The 18,162-nt window shown below is 46.8% G+C and overlaps 1 protein-coding gene across 2 annotated transcripts in view; it reads right to left on the bottom strand.

Annotated features, from left to right (window-relative positions):
• Window positions 1–1,478: 1,478 nt before the first annotated feature.
• si:dkey-100n23.5 (cyclic AMP receptor-like protein A) overlaps window positions 1,479–18,162 on the bottom strand; it is a 31,261-nt gene continuing 14,577 nt past the window's right edge. For both annotated transcript variants that reach the window (XM_047046796.1, XM_047046797.1), the window contains 3 exons: window positions 16,090–16,172; window positions 4,335–4,482; window positions 1,479–2,804 (listed from right to left, as the gene is read on the bottom strand). In XM_047046796.1, the coding sequence (XP_046902752.1) occupies window positions 2,634–2,804; window positions 4,335–4,482; window positions 16,090–16,172 (402 nt within the window). In that variant the 3' untranslated portion in view covers window positions 1,479–2,633. The remainder of the gene's footprint in view (window positions 2,805–4,334; window positions 4,483–16,089; window positions 16,173–18,162) is intronic.

Below are 18,162 nucleotides of genomic sequence, written 5' to 3'. Positions count from 1 at the left end.
TCCGCTGACACGTTCTCTATTCCACCCCCTTGTTCTCCCTCATGAGATCTGCAAAATTATTTGGTGGTGGAGCGAGCCGGGCTAATAATGGGCAGTGCGCGTGTCGACATACCAGTGGCTGCAAGTGTAAATTGTATCCAATTACAGCGGAAGGTAGGGAAATCCATTCTCACGGTGCAAAATGCGTAACACTTTACCATTTGAAATAAATCATGGGCAGAGCTGGGGGGGGGGGGGGGGGGGGGGGGGGGGGGGGGGGGGGGGGGGGGGGGGGGGGGGGGGTTCCGTGGTTGGTGTAGATTTCTGAAGCATGCAGGTAGCGTTTTAAAATCATCACACCAAAATGCCAGAAGTTTGATCGTGTGTCTGTTGCTCGATTATCTCATGAGCCAGGCACTGTATAAAGTTGAAATATTGTAGGTGTATATCTCAGGACCCAAGAACGTGCAGTGAAGCATGTGAAATAGTTTGGACACGTCCAAAGTCTTTTGCAACCATTGTGTATGATTAATTTGTTGTTTTTATTGTAATATGTTTTGAACACTGGATGGTGTATGAGTGTAGGAGAGCTTCCTAGGTGACCTCACCTGGGCATAGTGGAGGTGATTGGGGACCGGAAGGAGCACATCATTTTTTTGACCGTGTTGCCAAGCACACAGTTTTTTGTATTTTGTTATTAGTAGAATGAACCACCACAAAGTCAATTTGAGGTGATATAAAAGGCGTAGCTTTTGAAAGGGCAAGGCAGGCCACTGTGTATTCTGTTCCATTTAAACATTACAAGTTTGACAAACTTTCAATTCAAACTTCAAGAATGTTTCAACTCCATTGAAAGTCAATTAAGTATAATGAAGAGGATTTTATAAGATTATAATTGTGGTTAACTGCTTTGCCATAGTCAGCAAGGAGTAAGCTTGTTTTGAGAGAAACAAAAGGGTAAGGGTAGGCTGTCGATGGGATCAGATGGAGGCCTTTAGAGCCTCCAGCCCCACGAACAGGTATTGCCTTGGCGCTTTCTGAGGGGGTTTTAACCTGAACATGGCAGCCAGGAAGCGTTTAACCAACAAGTGGCTGAACAGATAAGCGAAACCTTAATGAGAAACCGAGACCTATCCCACGCACAGAGAGAAAACCATAGATGGCATTGCACGTTGTCCCGGGACACAAACAGGTCCACCACTCCCAGGTCCAAGTGTAAGCGTGGAGCAAGTTTTAAGTAACCAAACAAAGTTCCAATCCTTGATTGGTAGTCTCCTAGCCAGCGTTGAAATTCTGTCAAAGATCTTGGGGGCAGGAAACACCAATGGCACAGGACTCCAAAAGTTCTCTGCTATCCAAGTCTTATAAAGAAGTGTGTTCAAACAACACCTTAAAAAGTGGTTTACAATGTGAGTTGTGTGGCTGTATTTGACAAGAACTTGGTTTCAAATGAGTGCATTGGTCAGAAACTATGCACAGTATTATTTCAAAAGGGCTGATTGGTTTGTGTAATGTCTTCCTTTTGCAGGTACTTTAATCCAAAGTGTTAATACAATATGTATGTGTGTTCCAAACAGCAGGAACTATACCCATAGGGTTCTAAAAATGATCATTCCAGTCACAAAGTCAGCATACAAAATAAATATAGGATATACACACAAATATATATACAATATTCATGTCATAAATAGTCAAACAAACAAACACAATTCTGTGAAATGGAAGCAATACCTGTATAAAAAATGGTATGAAAACAATAGAGAAAGTTAGAAAAGTTGTAGCAAAAACAGTTATACTTTATAACGGGACAAAAGTCCAGACTTCAAAGATCCAAAGCAATCCTGGAACTTTCTCACTAGTAGCTCTCAGTCTTCTGGTTTCCTCCATCTTCCTACTCTAATTTCCCCTCTTTAAAACCCTCAACCACTACTGGCTACACCTCTGCTCAGATACCTGGTTGGCTTCTTGACAGAGACACATGTCTGAAGTTGCCTTGCCACCTCCACTCCTCCTCTCTTCCCCCTCCTCCACTCTTTCCTCCTCAACTCAAAGGGGTCGGTGTAAACTGTCTCCCCTTGCTTTCCTTACTCAGCACACATGCTGTGTACAGAACATCAGTTCAGGATGTCTCTTCTAGGCAGTGATGCTTCACACTCAGTCATATACTGGGCTGCATTTTCAGAGCTACGGTTCAGTTAACCCCCATTTTACATCCCAATGTTTTTTCAGAGCACAATTCAGCAGGGAAGGGAAGGAAGGGGGAAAAGGAGAGAGCCGGCTTCTTGAAAGTTTTGAGATGCAGCCGGTACATGTGGGAAGCTTTTGAAATATCTTTACATTATCAACCACTGCTTTCTTGACCTTCCTCTTTAACACTGAGAGATAGACTGCCAAGCAGGAAAGCAGTATTTCAGGTAGCTGCAGTTTTTGGGGGAGGGTTGGGTGTAGGGGCGTGCCAATGTGTAGCTTTACAATATCAGATAAATAGAACCATAATAAAAGCTGGCAGCTCATGTCCTGCTTGTCTTGGCCCGAAACCCATGCTTCTGTTTAACACACGCCCTGGATCTCTATTTTTTACACTTGGTCTGCTCCCCCACACCCCTCTCTCTCTCTTGACCCCATTTCCTCTCTTTCCTCCCCTCCCTCGGTGCTCAGGGTCCTCTGTCTTTAAGAGTCATATCGGGAGAAAAGAAGAGCACGTTGGCGTCTTCATCATCGCCGTCTTCGCTGAAGTCTTCCAGCTCTGTCTGGGTGTACCGGACCATCCCCGGGTGGTACTCCCCAATACTCGTCCTGTCACACAGACGAGACTGGAGCGCCAGCTGTAAACACACACACACACACAAGCATAGTAACTCAAGGAGGTACAACCAAAATAATACCATGAAGCTCGAAGAATCAGAAGTGTAAACACATGGAAAGCATAGCTAAACTGCACACTGACTGCGGTACCACAGGCTACAGTGCCAAAAATGCTGATCAATATCAGAGATTGATAGAGGGCATCAAAAACAATGCATGACTGAAGGACAGAGTTCAAATGAAAGTAGGCGTAGACTTAAGATCTCTCAGTATGACGGCTTAGTTTGTTTACACTGAACCTAAAGAAGGCGGAATGATGCCTCCCCGTGTGTGATTTTAGATAGCATGCCGGCGTTTAGGAATCCGAGGCATGACGTCAGCATTGCAGTCTAATGAGTGTAGTCCCCACCATGCCGGCTGTCCCTTTTAAACAGACGTTGGCTCTGTGACTACCTCCGCTGCCAGCTTAATGCCGGTACAACAACGACCCCCCCCATTCCGTGTTCATACCTTTTATACAGAACTGTGAGGCGGCATAAAGGGACAACACTGCTGCCGTGAACAGGTCGTAAAAGACAGACAGGCTACAGACAGAGGAAGAGACTAAAATATAGGAGCAAATAGAGAGAACGGAGTTAGGTACAAAAGGGAGGAGAGAAAGAAACAGAGAAAAGAACGAAAAGAATTGCAAAGAATGTGCCAGCTATTAATGATAAAGAAGAACAGACAGAGAATGAGGTAGACAGCAAAGGAGTCAAGGCACCTCTTAGAGAAGACCGAGAGAATAACAGAAGGAAAAAGCCTGGAAAAGGAAAAGAGCGCTGTGAAAGACAGAGAGCGGAGGAGATTTCATAACAGAGGGGGAGGGAATAAAACAGAGAGAGAGAGAGAGAGAGAGAGAGAGAGAGAGAGAGAGAGAGAGAGAGAGAGAGAGAGAGAGAGAGAGAGAGAGAGAGAGAGAGAGAAAGAGAGAGAGAGAAGAGAGGGACGAGTGTGAAAATACAGATTCACTGCGGAGAGGGGAGAATGTTTTGACGCCGTTACCCCCACCCCCGCTCTCGTCTCCCCCTGCCAATCTCGCACCTGATGTGTGTGGGCTGCTGGGATTCGCATGCCATGATGAATAACAACCGCCTGTTAGTCTTGATAGAACACGCACGCTTGCCTACAAGCACGCATGCACCCACATACACACACACACACACCACTAACTCCCTCTCAGACAGTCACATAAATATATTTTTATATCTCCCTCTCACTAAAATATGTGCACAAACACACAAACCGAAAGTGTGGTCATGTACTTCCGAACTCAGTTCTCAGCGCTCCCTTCCCATTACCCGTGACATTAGTCTGTTTTCCTTTCTTCATCAGTAACTCGTAAGCTAAAAATCCCTACAGGAGCGGAGAGGACGTGTGTAGAAGAGGTGTGTACAAGAGAAAGTGGAAGGGGAGAAGTGTGTATAGGAGAGTAGGGTAAGGGAGATGAGCAGAGGAGAGAATGGAAGGGAGAGGTGTGTAGAGGAACGAGAGAAGAGTGGTGTCTTTACCTGAATTCCTGTGGGGGTGAGCAGGCTCCAGGTGTCTCTGTCCAGACCGAAGACAAAGGCATTGGCCAGGCCGTGGAGGGGGGCAAAGAGTACGTGAAGCAGAGTGAGAGGGAAGAGCGGCTCCTGGGGATACACCGCATTGTGGAGCCTGAAGAGGGAGGCAGTGAGAGATGAGATGTAAGAGAGAGGGAGGGGATGATGGGGGGTGACACATGGACAAATATAGATACATTTTCACATTGAGAGTGCGGGGGATGAAACAAACAGAAACAAAAACAAGAACACAAACATGTGCAAACATTATGTTATACAAAACAAGGCTTGGTGGTATGGCCTTAAACGTATATCACGGTATCATTCGAAGGAATCTTAAAATTTCCATTCCATTTGTTTCAATAGAATGCAATGCGCACCGCTGCGCCTAATTGTTGTACGAGTTTCATTTGTCAAATTTTTGCCGAATTGCCTTTGAAAAAGAGCTAAGACCAACCAATTCTTATATGTTTACTGTATGGGTTAGGGTTAGACAGGTCAGTTACAACTTCACATTCTCTCTGTAGAGCGAACACCATAGGAAACCTACTCGAACCTGACTTTTGTGGTCATCGTGTGATGGCAAAGTCTGTATCACTGCTCTTTGTAGCATTGGTGTCACTATGGCGGGCTGAATTTTGTTGTTCCACAACATCCGCAGCCTCTTGGAGGACCAGCGATACAGATTGTGATTGCCGGCCTTTACGGACTCGGTCTGCAAAGGCGTAAAATTCTGCAAACCAATAATGAAAAAAACCACGTCAGATGTCCCACCCTCAACAGGCGCAACTGCAACAAAACCTCAACTCAAAGATTATCAGGGCTCTCAATTCGCATTTCAACAAGTTCACACGCGACACCTTGTATTTCTTACTATGAGAAGGGATAACTTTAGCCTGGCTCTGCCCTCCTACGTACTTCCGCTCAATTTGGATTTTGCTTCTATACTAGGTCTGGTAGTTTGACTATGAAGTCGGTTTTCAGAAAAAAAAAATGTGTAGGTCCAATCAGCGAACAGAGGGAGTGGCTGAGAACGATGACGTTAATGTTGTGCGCTAGTTTGAGTAGTTCAGTATTGGCAGCGGAGAAAGATGCGAGCGAAGCTATTCTGCGGTTGTGGCAATGCTGCCGAATATCCATAAGTTAAAGCCGGAGCAAGAACATTCCTTGCAGAGTTTTGTTGGTGGCCATGATGTTGTGGCCCTCCTCCCCACGGAGTTCGGGAAAAGTTTGATTTTCCAGCTACGACAGTTAGCTCCGTTACAGTGGTGGTGAAGGAGTTGGCTAAGGCGAACGCTTGCGATTGGTTATGGCAGATCAGAGTGGTTCTGGGGAGATCCAATAGCTTTAAACTTCAACAGAGGACCCCCCTTCAAGGAAGTTAACGCTTGTCAATGGAGTGATCCCAGACTCTCTATACAAATGAAATGTACGAGGGTCTGGTTAGGACCAGGCTAGGATAACTTGTCCGGCTATATACAATTAATGGATGAGGCGCAGGCATACGGAGGGAAGTTTTCTGCCAAGTTGATATCTGTCATGAGTTATACAGACTCGAGACAGCTCAAGACCACCCCCCCTCCACCCAGACAGTAAATTATTTTGAAGCTCACCATTTAGTGACCATTTGAATTGAATTATTTTCAGATGGCAAACGGCTCAAACATAATATTGTAGGGCTGGACTGAGCAAATTTCTTTGCGCCATTGCTGTGCATGACTGTTGCTATGAGAGATGTCGAGATGTCAATCAAAACTTTATCAGCCACGCCTACACAGTCACCATTCATTATTTTAATCCAAGTTTCTTGGGGCTTTTAAAAGGTTGTGTGAAACGTACGTTGATACATTTCTGGCTGCCATGCCAACAGCACACGGCACTTCACAAGGACAAGAGGAAGACAGAGCTCGACTCCTTCTTCTCTTCTACCCTTTCCAACCGTCACTTAGCTGTCAGATGTGTGGCCTTTCTGTCTCTACTTCCTTCACAATTTCTCTTACGTTTTCACTTAATCTCTCTCACACCTCTCACTCTGCATCCCCTTTTTATATTTCTCTAACATTTTAGTATAAAAAATATTTTTAAGGACATTTTTACTCAAACTATGGGGCCAGGGTTTCAAAGTCTAAAATTAGAAGTTCGTATTGGATATTTGGCTCACTTTAGGCATACATAAATCACATTTGTGGTGCACTTCACGTGTGGCCGTGAAACCTTTTTGATGTAATTGATGAAGATGTATAGCTCAGTGGATCAACAAGTTGAGCCACTGGGGTGCTAACCTGACTTACCAGATGGTTTGTTACACATAACCAACTGGGAAATTGTCCTTGGAAACAGTTTGGAAAGGGCATGTTCAAAAATATATGTCAGGGGATTGGATGACCCAACTATCACTGTCTATCACCCGCTAACTTGAACCACATTCGTAGCTACCAGTAATTCCTGTTCGGATGCTGATTGGTCCGGTCTGGCCATGAGCCATGAGTATCACAGTTTTTCAAACACCATGAATAACTTCGATGCACAATAAACCAAGGGCCTCATTTATAAAACTCTGCAGAGGATTTATAAAAAATTGGCATGCAGACAAAATACAGAAAGTGCTTACACATGGTGCTTCAGACACGAGTTGTCTATAGCACCATGGTCCTGAAGGAATGTTGTTCCAGGACAGAGATTCCTTCCTTTATTAGCTATAGTTTTGTAGAGTGTTCATAGATTTGTTTAACTGCAGTGTGATCGATTACCAGCTTAATGGAAGCTACGTGGGTAGCTACATTACACGCTAACACTGATCTCATGTTTGATGTTATCAAGAATCAAAATAGGCTGTTATGTTATTAGAAAATTATTCTTGATTTTAATTTGGAATGTAACGCGACTTCCTCCATTGTTGATGTTGTGCTTGCTTCAGGGAAAGATGAGATGTACATTGTGTCGTATGACCTGGCTCCTTGCTGGCTTTCTAGCCCGAGGAAAATCGAACCGTTTCTAAGAAGGCTCGGCAGTTGAGCCAACTCCGAACAGGCCCTAGCACCAGGTCTGAACTAGCACCCGGTTCACGCTGGTGGAAAACATGCATATATATGCACATGCACGTGCATATATTCATTTCACTTCCCATCGAAGGTGAAATAAATCAGGAGTCCCCCCAGCAACACACACACGCTTGACACACACACACAGCTTGCCTGATCTGCAGAGCTCTTTTACATGCAGTTTGGCGACTCCCTTGACACACACGTATGCACAAAAGCATCTCTACACCCATACACACCACACTCACGTAAACCTAACATACAATGACAAATTCACACCGTCAACAGCTTTGCCCAAGGCATTCAGAGACATAGGCACAGCAAGGAAAAGAAGAAACCAAGAGAAGAATGTGTGCGTGCCTGTGTGGGGTCATCAATAAGTCAGGAAATGTGGCGTAGGTGATGAGGAGGGTGCACGACGCGGTAAATGTTGTAGAGAACTGGTCACTGACATGGGGATTTTCAAATGTCAAGGTCAATACATGTTTCATGGTAATTACAAGGAGGAATGTGTAGGGGGTACAGCTAAAGAGGTAAGTGCAGGAGATAGGGATGTTGTATGAGTTTAGGTACTTGGGGCTATAGATAGATGCCAGGCTTACATGGAGGAAGCATATAGAGTGGCTGGAGGTTAAGTGCTCCACTGGTGTTGAACCTCTTTCAAGCAGTGGTGGGATGTGAACGGGAAGCAGAATACACATGACCCATTAGGTCAGCAATCGACTATGGATGCTTTGTGTATGGGTCGGCAGCTAAGATGGTGCTGCAGCGACTGGATAGAATACGGGCGAGAGCACTTAGGCTGTGCGCTGGGGCAATAAGGACTACACAGTTGAAACATTGCCAGAGGATGCAATGGAGATACTGCTGGACCCAGGGAGGAAGCAGACGGTGCTGGTCTAATGGGCCAGGCTGAAGGAGAGTGGTGGGGAGGGGACCTTGCAGTGGTAGTTATTGAGGATCGTTTGGGTTTGAGGAGAGAAACAGAGTTGGGGTGAGGGCTTTTGGATGGGTGATTGGGGGAGGTGGTGGAGTTAGGGCTGGAGAATAGGTTGGTAGGGCAGGTGGCTACACGGCAGTTTCCTCTGCTGATGGTGGACTTAGGAATGATTGACAGGAGGAGGGAGTGGGAAGGAGAGGAGGAGCTAAGGCGAGGTGTGGGTGAGTATGTTGAGGGGATGTTTTACTTAATGTGGAATTTGGTGTATGCATTACAGTGAGGCTGAATGATGACGTTGCAGTTTACGCCACAGAGATGGCGGCCATAATTGTGGGGCTGAGGTGGGTTGAAGAGGTGCAAGGATTTCAGATTTGGCTACTGCGCGTAGAATTAAGACAGGTAGGCCAAACTGGGGAGATCTGTTGTTCGAGTTGATAGCAATGTTGATGGCCTTGAAGAGAGTAGAGGAGGTTTAGCAGTTAAGCTGGGTTCCCACTCACACAGGTGTGGAGGGGAATGGCAGGTGAAAGAGGACAGGGCAATGGAGAGGGTGGATGTGAAGATGGCGTTTGCAAAGGGGTGGGGTCAAGTTATTGAAGTGTTACGCTTTCGGATAATGAATAGATAATAAGGAAAAGACAGAAGCAGCCGAATTAATTCCAAAGTGGATATATTGTCTGCACATATTCTGCCAAATTCAGCAAAGTTGATTGGACGGCGCTTCACTACAGATGGACAGCAATGACCCAAAACATACTGCAAAAGATTTTAAGACAAAGAAGTGGAATATTCTGCAATGGCCGAGTCAATCACCTCATCTCAACCTGATCGAGTATGCATCAAGTCAAAACTTAAGGCAGAAAGACCAACGACTTAAGACAGCTGCAGTAAAGGCTTGGCAAAGCATCACAAAGGAAGAAACCCAATGTTTGGTGATGTCCATGGGTTCCAGACTTAAAGCAATCATTGCTTGCAAAGTATTACAAAATAACATTTTATTTATTATTATGTAAATGCAATAACATTTAAGGCCCTTGAATTAGGGGACTGTGCATACAAATGGTTGCAATTCCAAAATGTTTCATAAATTTAAGGGGTTGAACAAAAATGTAAGCTGAACATCTGCATTTCAATTGCATCTCGGTTTTTCATTTAAAATCCAGTGTGGTAGCTAGCGTACTGAGACAAAATTATGAAAATGGTGTCACTGTCCAAATATTTCTAGACTGTATATATAACTGTATGTGCGACTGAGTGAGTGACTGATCGAGTGAGTGTTTGTGGTGGGGGTTATTTCTGGTTACTTCTTTTTTTCTTGCCACCGCCAGAAACACAATCGGCATCCAGGAAATGAGAGCTGGCAGCCAGCAATCAACTACTTGCCACTCTCTCATACACACACACACACATTACACTGCCGCACCTCGTACTGCCAAGCAACACGAACCATGGCAACGGAACAGCTGCAATTAGAGGCAAAGAGCTTTTCCTCTCACCTGGGGGAGAGAAATGAAAAGGAGGATCTATAAAAAATGGAGACAGAGAATGGGATAAGAGAGCAGAGTGTGGTGGCATAGAGAAAGATAAAGGTGTGTATAATGAAGGAAAAAAGGGATAGCAAGACAGGGAAGTGGATAGAAAAATCAATTAGTGTCAAAGAAACAGGTAGAGAGAAAAAAGAACAAGCCTGGAAAACAAAGAGGGAAAACATGATAAAGACATGAGACTGCGTTAGAGAGAAGCTACTGGTGGAGAGACCAAAGTGTCAGCCAGGGAGAAAGCGTGAGAGAGAGCCGGAGAAAGAATGAATGAGAGATGGAGGGAAATGGTTTGAATAACAGTGACAAAGCAGAGGAAAGCCAATCGGAAGAAGCAGAGGGAAGCAAAGAGTTAGAATAACAGACACAGAGAGAGGTCTCAGGACTGAGAAAGAAAACTGCATCACAGAAATGAAAGGCAAGGATGAACAATAAAATAAGAACATTTTATGAAACCTTTTTCACACCTAGTATTACTCTAAAAAGGAAGTTTCGGAATCTGTGGGGAAAATATGGCAGTTTATCTGCTAATGCAAGCAGAGTTTTTGAGGCATTCTCTCCCCCTCTGTGGCTCGTGGTTTGGGGATACGAGAGAAACAGTTCAACCTGACTATTCACCTGTGCCGTTTGGTCTGTGTGTATAAGCGGGTACTGTATGAGAGAGGGAGAAAGCGATACAGAAGATAGAAGGTAGATAGAAGGTAGAGAAAGAAAGTGGATGATGTCTGTGTGTGCAGGGTTCTGATACATTAGTGTGGCTAATGAAAGATGAATGAGTTGAGAGAGTGTAGCTGCAGGCAGCGCCTGGTTGGTGTGTGTGTGGGCAGTAGAGCACAGCGACACATTACCACACACATACCCACACATGCATGCACACACACACAAGCACACAGTGGCAAAGGTTTGCTCCCCAGAAATGTTTGTGAGCCTGTCTTGTATGATAAGCACTCAGGCAACCTTATGCATCACTCTCTCATTCACCTGAATGACACCATTTCTCACTATCCACTTCTAAGTATCCAATCCCCAACCGTTCTCCTTCCACCCCCTACCTCTCCCTTTTGAATCCCTCCCTTTTTCATTGTCTCGCTGGTGCAGTCTTTTGCCAGACAGTAACCAACCGGATCTCAGATACACAGAAGGAGCAAATGTGCAGTTATCACTAGAAGTAATGAACTGCCGAGTTCTGCTTTTGGTGCCTTTAGGTCAAGCAAAAGAGAAGTCGGTCAAGGTGAAGCTTGAAGAGGAGCGTGTTGGGAGCACGGCTCAAAGACTGTGGGGATGGAGAGGTGCATGGTTGAACAGGGAGGTCAGTCCATCTCTGGGGAGCGTGGAAGGAGAACAAGGAGTGGGAGTGCGAGGTCCCTTCTTGCTCTGCCCAGGAATTGCGAGATGACCCGATGTTGCAGCGCAAAGCCCCCGAGTCGGTACATCCAACTGGGTAAGGTGCTGGAGGTATGTGGGGCATGTCCTGTTGGCCGCGGCATAAGCAAGTGTCAGGGATTTGTGCCTGATCCCTGTAGCGATCAGCAGCCAGTGGAGCGATCGCGGCATGGGAGCTGTGTGTGAGCACTTGGCTAGCTTAAAGATTAGGTGGGCAACAGCTTTCTGGATGATCCGCAGAGTGCGTATGGCACGCCGGTAGGCCAGCGAGAAGGGAGTAACTAAGACGAAGAGTACTGTGGCCTGGTAGAAGAGCTGTGTGGAGGACGCCGAAACAGACAGATCCTCTTTCTGAGAGACTACCGGTAGGTCTGCATCCTGCGAGCCCATGTGTTTCTTGAAATCCAGTCTGACATCGAGGATGATGCCTGGGTTTCTTGCCAAGCAAGAGACTGCCACAGAGATGCCGTCAATAGTGATGGAGGGCTCTTGTGCCAGACAGAATCTGCCAGGGATGAAGAGTAGCTCCCTCATCGGGATTCAGTTCCAGCTGATGTAAGGACATCCAAAAGGGGATGTCAGCCAGACGAGCCAAAATTGTTTCGTTGACTCGGGGAGGGTGGACAGGAGCGTCGTCAGTGTAGAAGTGGTAAGAGAAGTAATGTGATCTAACGACCAAAGCAAGAGTTTCGGTATAGATGGACATGAGTTCCAGCACAGATCCCTGTGGGCCCAACCCATAGCAAGGTTCCTTTAAGATTGAAAGGACCTGAACCAGGAGAGAGTCATTCCAGCAATGCCCATTTCACCCAGCGTGGAGATGAGAAGGTGGTGCCTGACCGCGTCATCCACAAAACAGGCTGCAGAGCGTTGGAGGAGGACCCGCGCAGATGAGAGGTCTGAGGGTCTAGAGCCTCCGACTGAGAGCCCCCGACACCACCTGTAAAGGAATGTCTGTCGATTGTCTGGTTTTGAAGCCAGACTGGTGAGAGTCTAGCAGGTTGTTCCTGGTTAGGAAGGGTAGCTGGTATACTTCACCTGGGTCACATCAGTTCGCACTCTTCTCCCTGCTCTCTCCCTGCTCTCTCTCTCTCTCTCTAACCCTAACATACTTACAGAGAAGCACAGCTCGCTCACAAACACACACACACACACACAGAGTTGTACACACAGGGGATTATTAACAGCTACAATTACTAGTGGAATATAACCCAAACAAAGACACATGCTGTTTCCTGGAACACAACACCAATCAAGCCTCTGAGCCAGAACAGCGCATACACACACACAGGCTACACACACACACACACAGGCTACACACAAACAACACAATGTGAGCGTGTGGAGGTAATCTTTTATTGATTGACTGCACGGGACCGACTTCGCATGTTGGGTGTGTGTATGCATGTGTCCTTGCATGTGTGAGCTTCATTATGCCTTCGTAAGGCTGCTTGTGTATGTGTGTCCATGTGCTTTAGTGTGAGTGATTGTGTCCGTGCGTGCATGTGTGTGTGTGTGTGTGCAGATGATAGAACAGCCTTGAGTGATTCCCTGGAGTGTGAGGCAGCATTTACGGCCCTCTCGGCGCAGCCAGAGTGGTGAATATTTAAAGATGTGCCGGGGAGAGCTGTAAGAGACGTGTGTACGCGTGTCAGGTCTGTGTGTGTTCTGCCTTTGTATGTGTGAAACATGTCACGCAGCCTATGTGGCAGGTGTGTTTCTACACCGCGTGCGTGTCTGGCTGCTGTGTGTTTTTATGCGTGTCGTGCATCCAGTGTTTGTGTGTTTAGCCTCTACGCGCGTGTGTGTGTGTACTGTATATAGGCCAGGCTTGTAAATGAGGATGAATAGCAGAGAGCAGTCGTGCTCAGCGAGGGATGGTGACTGGAAGGCCTCTCCATTTCTAGTTACAAAGACAACACTGTCCCCAGCAACAATCAGTAGGACTCACATGCAGACACAAACAAGAACCGCACACAGGATATAACAACTCATACAGGCACACACATTAATAGCTTTGTGTGCGCGTCCTACACAGTATCTAGTCACACACGTGCACACATTTACTGTCAATGATGCACTTTTTAGAAACAGTGAGGTAAATCACTGTGCTAAAGTAAACTCCAAATTTTATTTAACAAGACACACACACACAGTTGCAAATACTTTGCAGGAGACTGGATAACTGCAGTGGGGGGAAAGAGAAAAAGCAGCTGCCAATGTGATAAAGAGAGGGAGAGTAAGAGAGAGGAGAGAAAGAAAGAATTGTGGAAAGAGAAGGAAAGAGAGATTGTGTGAGAGGTGGGGTGCGGATGTGGAGAGAGAAAGAAAGAGAGAGGGATATAGAATGCAGAGCACGAGAAAGAAGAGTTAATGTATCCCCCCTCCCTCATGCTGTCTCTCGTCCTCCCTCCCCCCTCCCTACTTCGTTTTCTTTGAGGGATGAATAATAACTGCAGCTCGGAGATTTCCTCCCTCGTTTTTCCGAGTGAAGAAAGGAGATGGGGAAGGTCTGCGTGCCCAAGGCACACTTGCCCACACACACACACACACACACACCTGTGCACGCAGCCACATTTATATGCGTATGCAGACACACACACTGTAGGCTAGCCTGAAGCAGGAAATGTAGACCTACCTGGAAAATGGTGTGTGTGTGAGGGGGGGAGGGGGGGTTGGTTGGGGGGGAGGGGGGGGGGGGGGTTAATCACACGATTAATCAAAGACTAAGCAAAGCTTGCTGATATGAGACACACACACAACACATGACAAAACTGAGTGCGAAATACACACTGACGCCCACAATATAAAACACAAATGACATGGAAAAAGGTGTGGTATCGCTAAAATATATTTTGACAAACATGTATATAACATAGGAAATGGGAGGGGGAGACAGGGTTGGATGGAAAGAGGGGAGACGTATTACAGATTAGTAGAGGGTGAAAGATTACAAGGAAGGGGGGGATAAACTACAATGATAGGATGAAAAACAGAGAGGGAGAGAGAGACAAAGACAGAGAGAAAGAGAGAGAGAGAGAGGGATGGGGGAGAGAGAGAGAGATGGGGGAGAGAGAGAGAGAGAGAGGGTTGGATGGAAAGAGGGGAGACGTATTACAGATTAGTAGAGGGTGAAAGATTACAAGGGAGGGGGGGGGATAAACTACAATGATAGGATGAAAAACAGAGAGGGAGAGAGAGACAAAGACAGAGAGAAAGAGAGAGAGAGAGAGAGAGAGGGATGGGGGAGAGAGAGAGAGAGATGGGGGAGAGAGAGAGAGAGAGAGAGAGAGAGAGAGAGAGAGAGAGAGAGAGAGAGAGAGAGAGAGAGAGAGAGAGAGAGAGAGAGAGAGAGAGAGAGAGAGGGGTGGGAGGGAGGGAGGACAGGAGAGATGGAAAGAGTCAGAGAGAGTCAGAGTGTAAGACAGTGCCGTCACCATCAGCACAACATGTATTCCACTTCAACACCCATGCAGAAGAATCAACCAAAAGGACGCTTGTTAAAGCTAATAACAGATGTAGAAATACATCTGTTACAGCGCCTTCCATCTTTGCACTCATCACCTCACTAACAATCTCTCAAAAGAGAGAGAGAGAGGCTTTAGCCGCTGCCCCGGGCCGTCTCTCTAAACCCTGTTTAGGAGGCTTTGGAGCTCAGAGAAAAATAATCTCCCACTCAGACACACACACACGTAAACACTCCATAGACACACATGGCCTAGACGCACACATGCTAACACATAACTGTGCGCACACACACCCATGCCTTATACAAACCCCACACTATCTTGACACCCACAGGCATAGCGTACTAGGCGAACAAACACACACACCAGATCAGCGGAGCTCCGGTATAGTAGTATACAGCTGCATCGCAATTACACACTCTGGCACTCCGGAGGGCGCAAGGGAGGATAGGAGGAGAGAGAGGGGTGGGGGGGGAGGGGCGGAGCTTTCCCCTTCCCTCCTAAGTGGAGCAGAAAGAGAGGTACGGAGCCAACGCATTAATAGCTGGGGAAATACATCCAGCCAGCGCAGTGAATGAGGGAGAAGGAGGAGAATCAGTAGGTGTAGGACCGTTTTTTTGCTTCCTTTCTGAAGGAAAATCAGAGGGTGTGTAACAGTGTGAGAGAAAGAGAGAGCATGCGAGTGAGAGCCTTTATCCACGGAAGAAGTGGAGGGAGAGGAAAAATTGACAGGAAGGCAAGGGAATGGAGGACAAGAGAAAGGACAGCAAAGACAAAGACACACAGGAGCAAGAGAGAGAGAGGGGGAGAAAAAAAAAGAGGAGATCAGAAGGAAGAAAGAGGGGAGACATGCAGCGCAGGATGCATTTTGTCATCTTCATCGGCTGACAGCAGGAGAGCAGGGGGAAGGAGGGAGGGAGAGAGGCAGAGGGGAGGGCAGGAAGGGGGGGATGGGCGGTGTTCAGCCAAGCCTTTGAGAGACGGTGACCCCGTAATTGACCCGCGTCTCCGCGTACATCTCCGTGGCGACAAGCAGAGCCGCCGCAGCTAATCACTTAGTAACCCTGACCTGTCAATCATAGTCTCCAGGGAGCGTTTGGGGGGAAGGGGGGTGTATAGAGAAAGCAATAGAAGGAGGGACAGTATAGGAGGAAGGGAGAGAGGGGTGGGAAGTAGGGAGGGATAGTAAAAATGTTCAGGTGTTATCATTTATCTGCCTCCATGCCCCCTTTCCTTCCCTACCCAGACGGGTTTTAAAGACCTAGTAAACCTTACACACGAGGCACAACAAACACACACACACAAACTGTACAAACACACAGAGACACACTAAGATGCAAACAGAAGTGTTACCTGTTGATGAGGGGGAACAGAGATACCAGAAGATACACGGAAGGGTACCACTTCAAATGCTTTGTCTCCTTAGCCAAGGACACCTGAATGGAAAAAGAGGCGGGAATAATCACTTACTAATAATGGGAGTTAGTGCGCACGCACGCACACAAGCAGGCAGGCACACGTACAGCGTTGTCGCACATGGGAGAGGACCGTTATCCATTTCCCGCAAGTGGAATAGACAGAGCGCGGGCCGGAATTGATTTCCTCTCTGTTCAAGTGTTTTTTCCCCCTCCTTTCCCTGAAAAGGGTTGCGGAGCCAGCGCCTGTGATTTCACAGCGCGGAAACACATACACGCATACCCGCATGCTCTAAAAACCTTAACCACGACTCCCCCCCCCCCCCCCCCCCCAGCCACAATATGGAAATTAATTAGTCACAAGGAAAGCATGGGGGTTGCTTGCCACGGCACCGGAGTTTAAACAATTCAAATGAAAACCACAAGAGTGAGTCCACATGGGGTTTTATCTTGGCGCACGTGTAGTTTTGTGCTGTGGATAACCTATAGTTTACATAATCTTTTAATTAATTATGCAATTATGAAGATCCATATTTTTATTTTTATTTTATTATATCGGCCAATTGTTCAAAACCTGTCTGAAGAATGAGTTTGACCACTGCTTCTCTGGTCGTTGGGAAGACACAGTGGAGAGGGGGGGGATGCAAAAGTGGGGAGAATAGAGATGAAAGGGGAGGGTTGAAGAAATGAGGCTCAAGGTTTTCATCACGGTCCTCTCGTGTCAGAGGCCTCGTGCTCCTTGGCAGCGGGGGGTAATGAAACGGCAATTATGCACGGCAGGTTCCGCGTCCTTTTGTTAATGACGCACATTAGCGACGGTAATCAGCGTTACTGCTTTCTAGCCGAGAGCCCGGTTTGTGAGCGACTCATCGGGGCTTGAATGCACACAGACTAACGCAGTGGTATGTGGCCATGATACTTGTGCCTGTGGTCTAACGGTCGATGCCTTCCAGACAAAGACTAAAATAACGTCTGTCTGTTCAAGATAACGACATCATTAATGAATAGCATATCCTATGTGCACACCCACACACACACAGCAAAGCTTCTGCTGAAAGGCAACCAAACATGCATGTGAACATTCAGAACGAGCCCCATACTGTTTACTGACGTCAGACAGCACTCTAACCAACAAAGACTATGCCAAAGTGTGTGTGTGTGTTCGGCCTTCCAGCCTCACTTTCAAGAACCCTGTGCCTGACCTGTGCACGGGGTTTGTTTGATGAGGATTGTGTGCCAAACGTGCGTGTTTCTACGTGTGTGTGTGTGTGAGTAAAAGAGTGTAGAGTAAAAGTGTTTGTGTGTGCCCCTTGTCACACAGTGTGTCACAGCAGGGCGACCGATAACCTCCATGACAGTCAGTGAACACTGGCAATATACGTACGTATGGTGTGTGTGTGTGTGAGTCCAACAATGGAACAGAAACCTCACAGAAAACGTGAGTGCGGGTGAGGGAGACAACGTTGAACAGCGTACCTGAGGGATGAGGGCGGCTGTGGTGAGGCGAGGGAAATCGCCAACGGGAACAGTGGTCACACAACCGGCGAGGATAGTATTTGTGTGGTTTGCACATGCTGGTGCACACACACACACACACGTACAAACACACGCAGTGCATAGAAAGCATCAACGGGCAGGAGAGGAGGGGGAATGTTGTTTTAAAGCATCCCGGCGCGTGCATAAACACACAAATATTCATGTCCATGAACCTAGCTTGCTGCTTTATTCATACTGTGTGTTTGTGTTTTTATCTGTGCGTTTGGGCCCGTGTGGGTGGAAGTGGTAGAGAGAAAGAGACAGACTTAGAGAAAAATAGAAAACGTGAGGGGGCTTGGGTCAGAGAGGGGAGATGGGAAAGATGGACAAATGGTAAATGAGGTTTGCTGATTTATTCACACAAAGACACACAGAGCAATTAGCACACGAGCAGGAGGGGAGTGCTGCCGCACACACACACACACACACACACACACACACACACACACACACACACACACACACACACACACAC

Source organism: Hypomesus transpacificus, chromosome 23 (assembly GCF_021917145.1).
Source record: "Hypomesus transpacificus isolate Combined female chromosome 23, fHypTra1, whole genome shotgun sequence".
Lineage (NCBI taxonomy): Eukaryota > Metazoa > Chordata > Actinopteri > Osmeriformes > Osmeridae > Hypomesus > Hypomesus transpacificus.
Note: the sequence above shows the minus strand (reverse complement) of the source record. Positions and strands in the feature narration are given on the sequence as shown.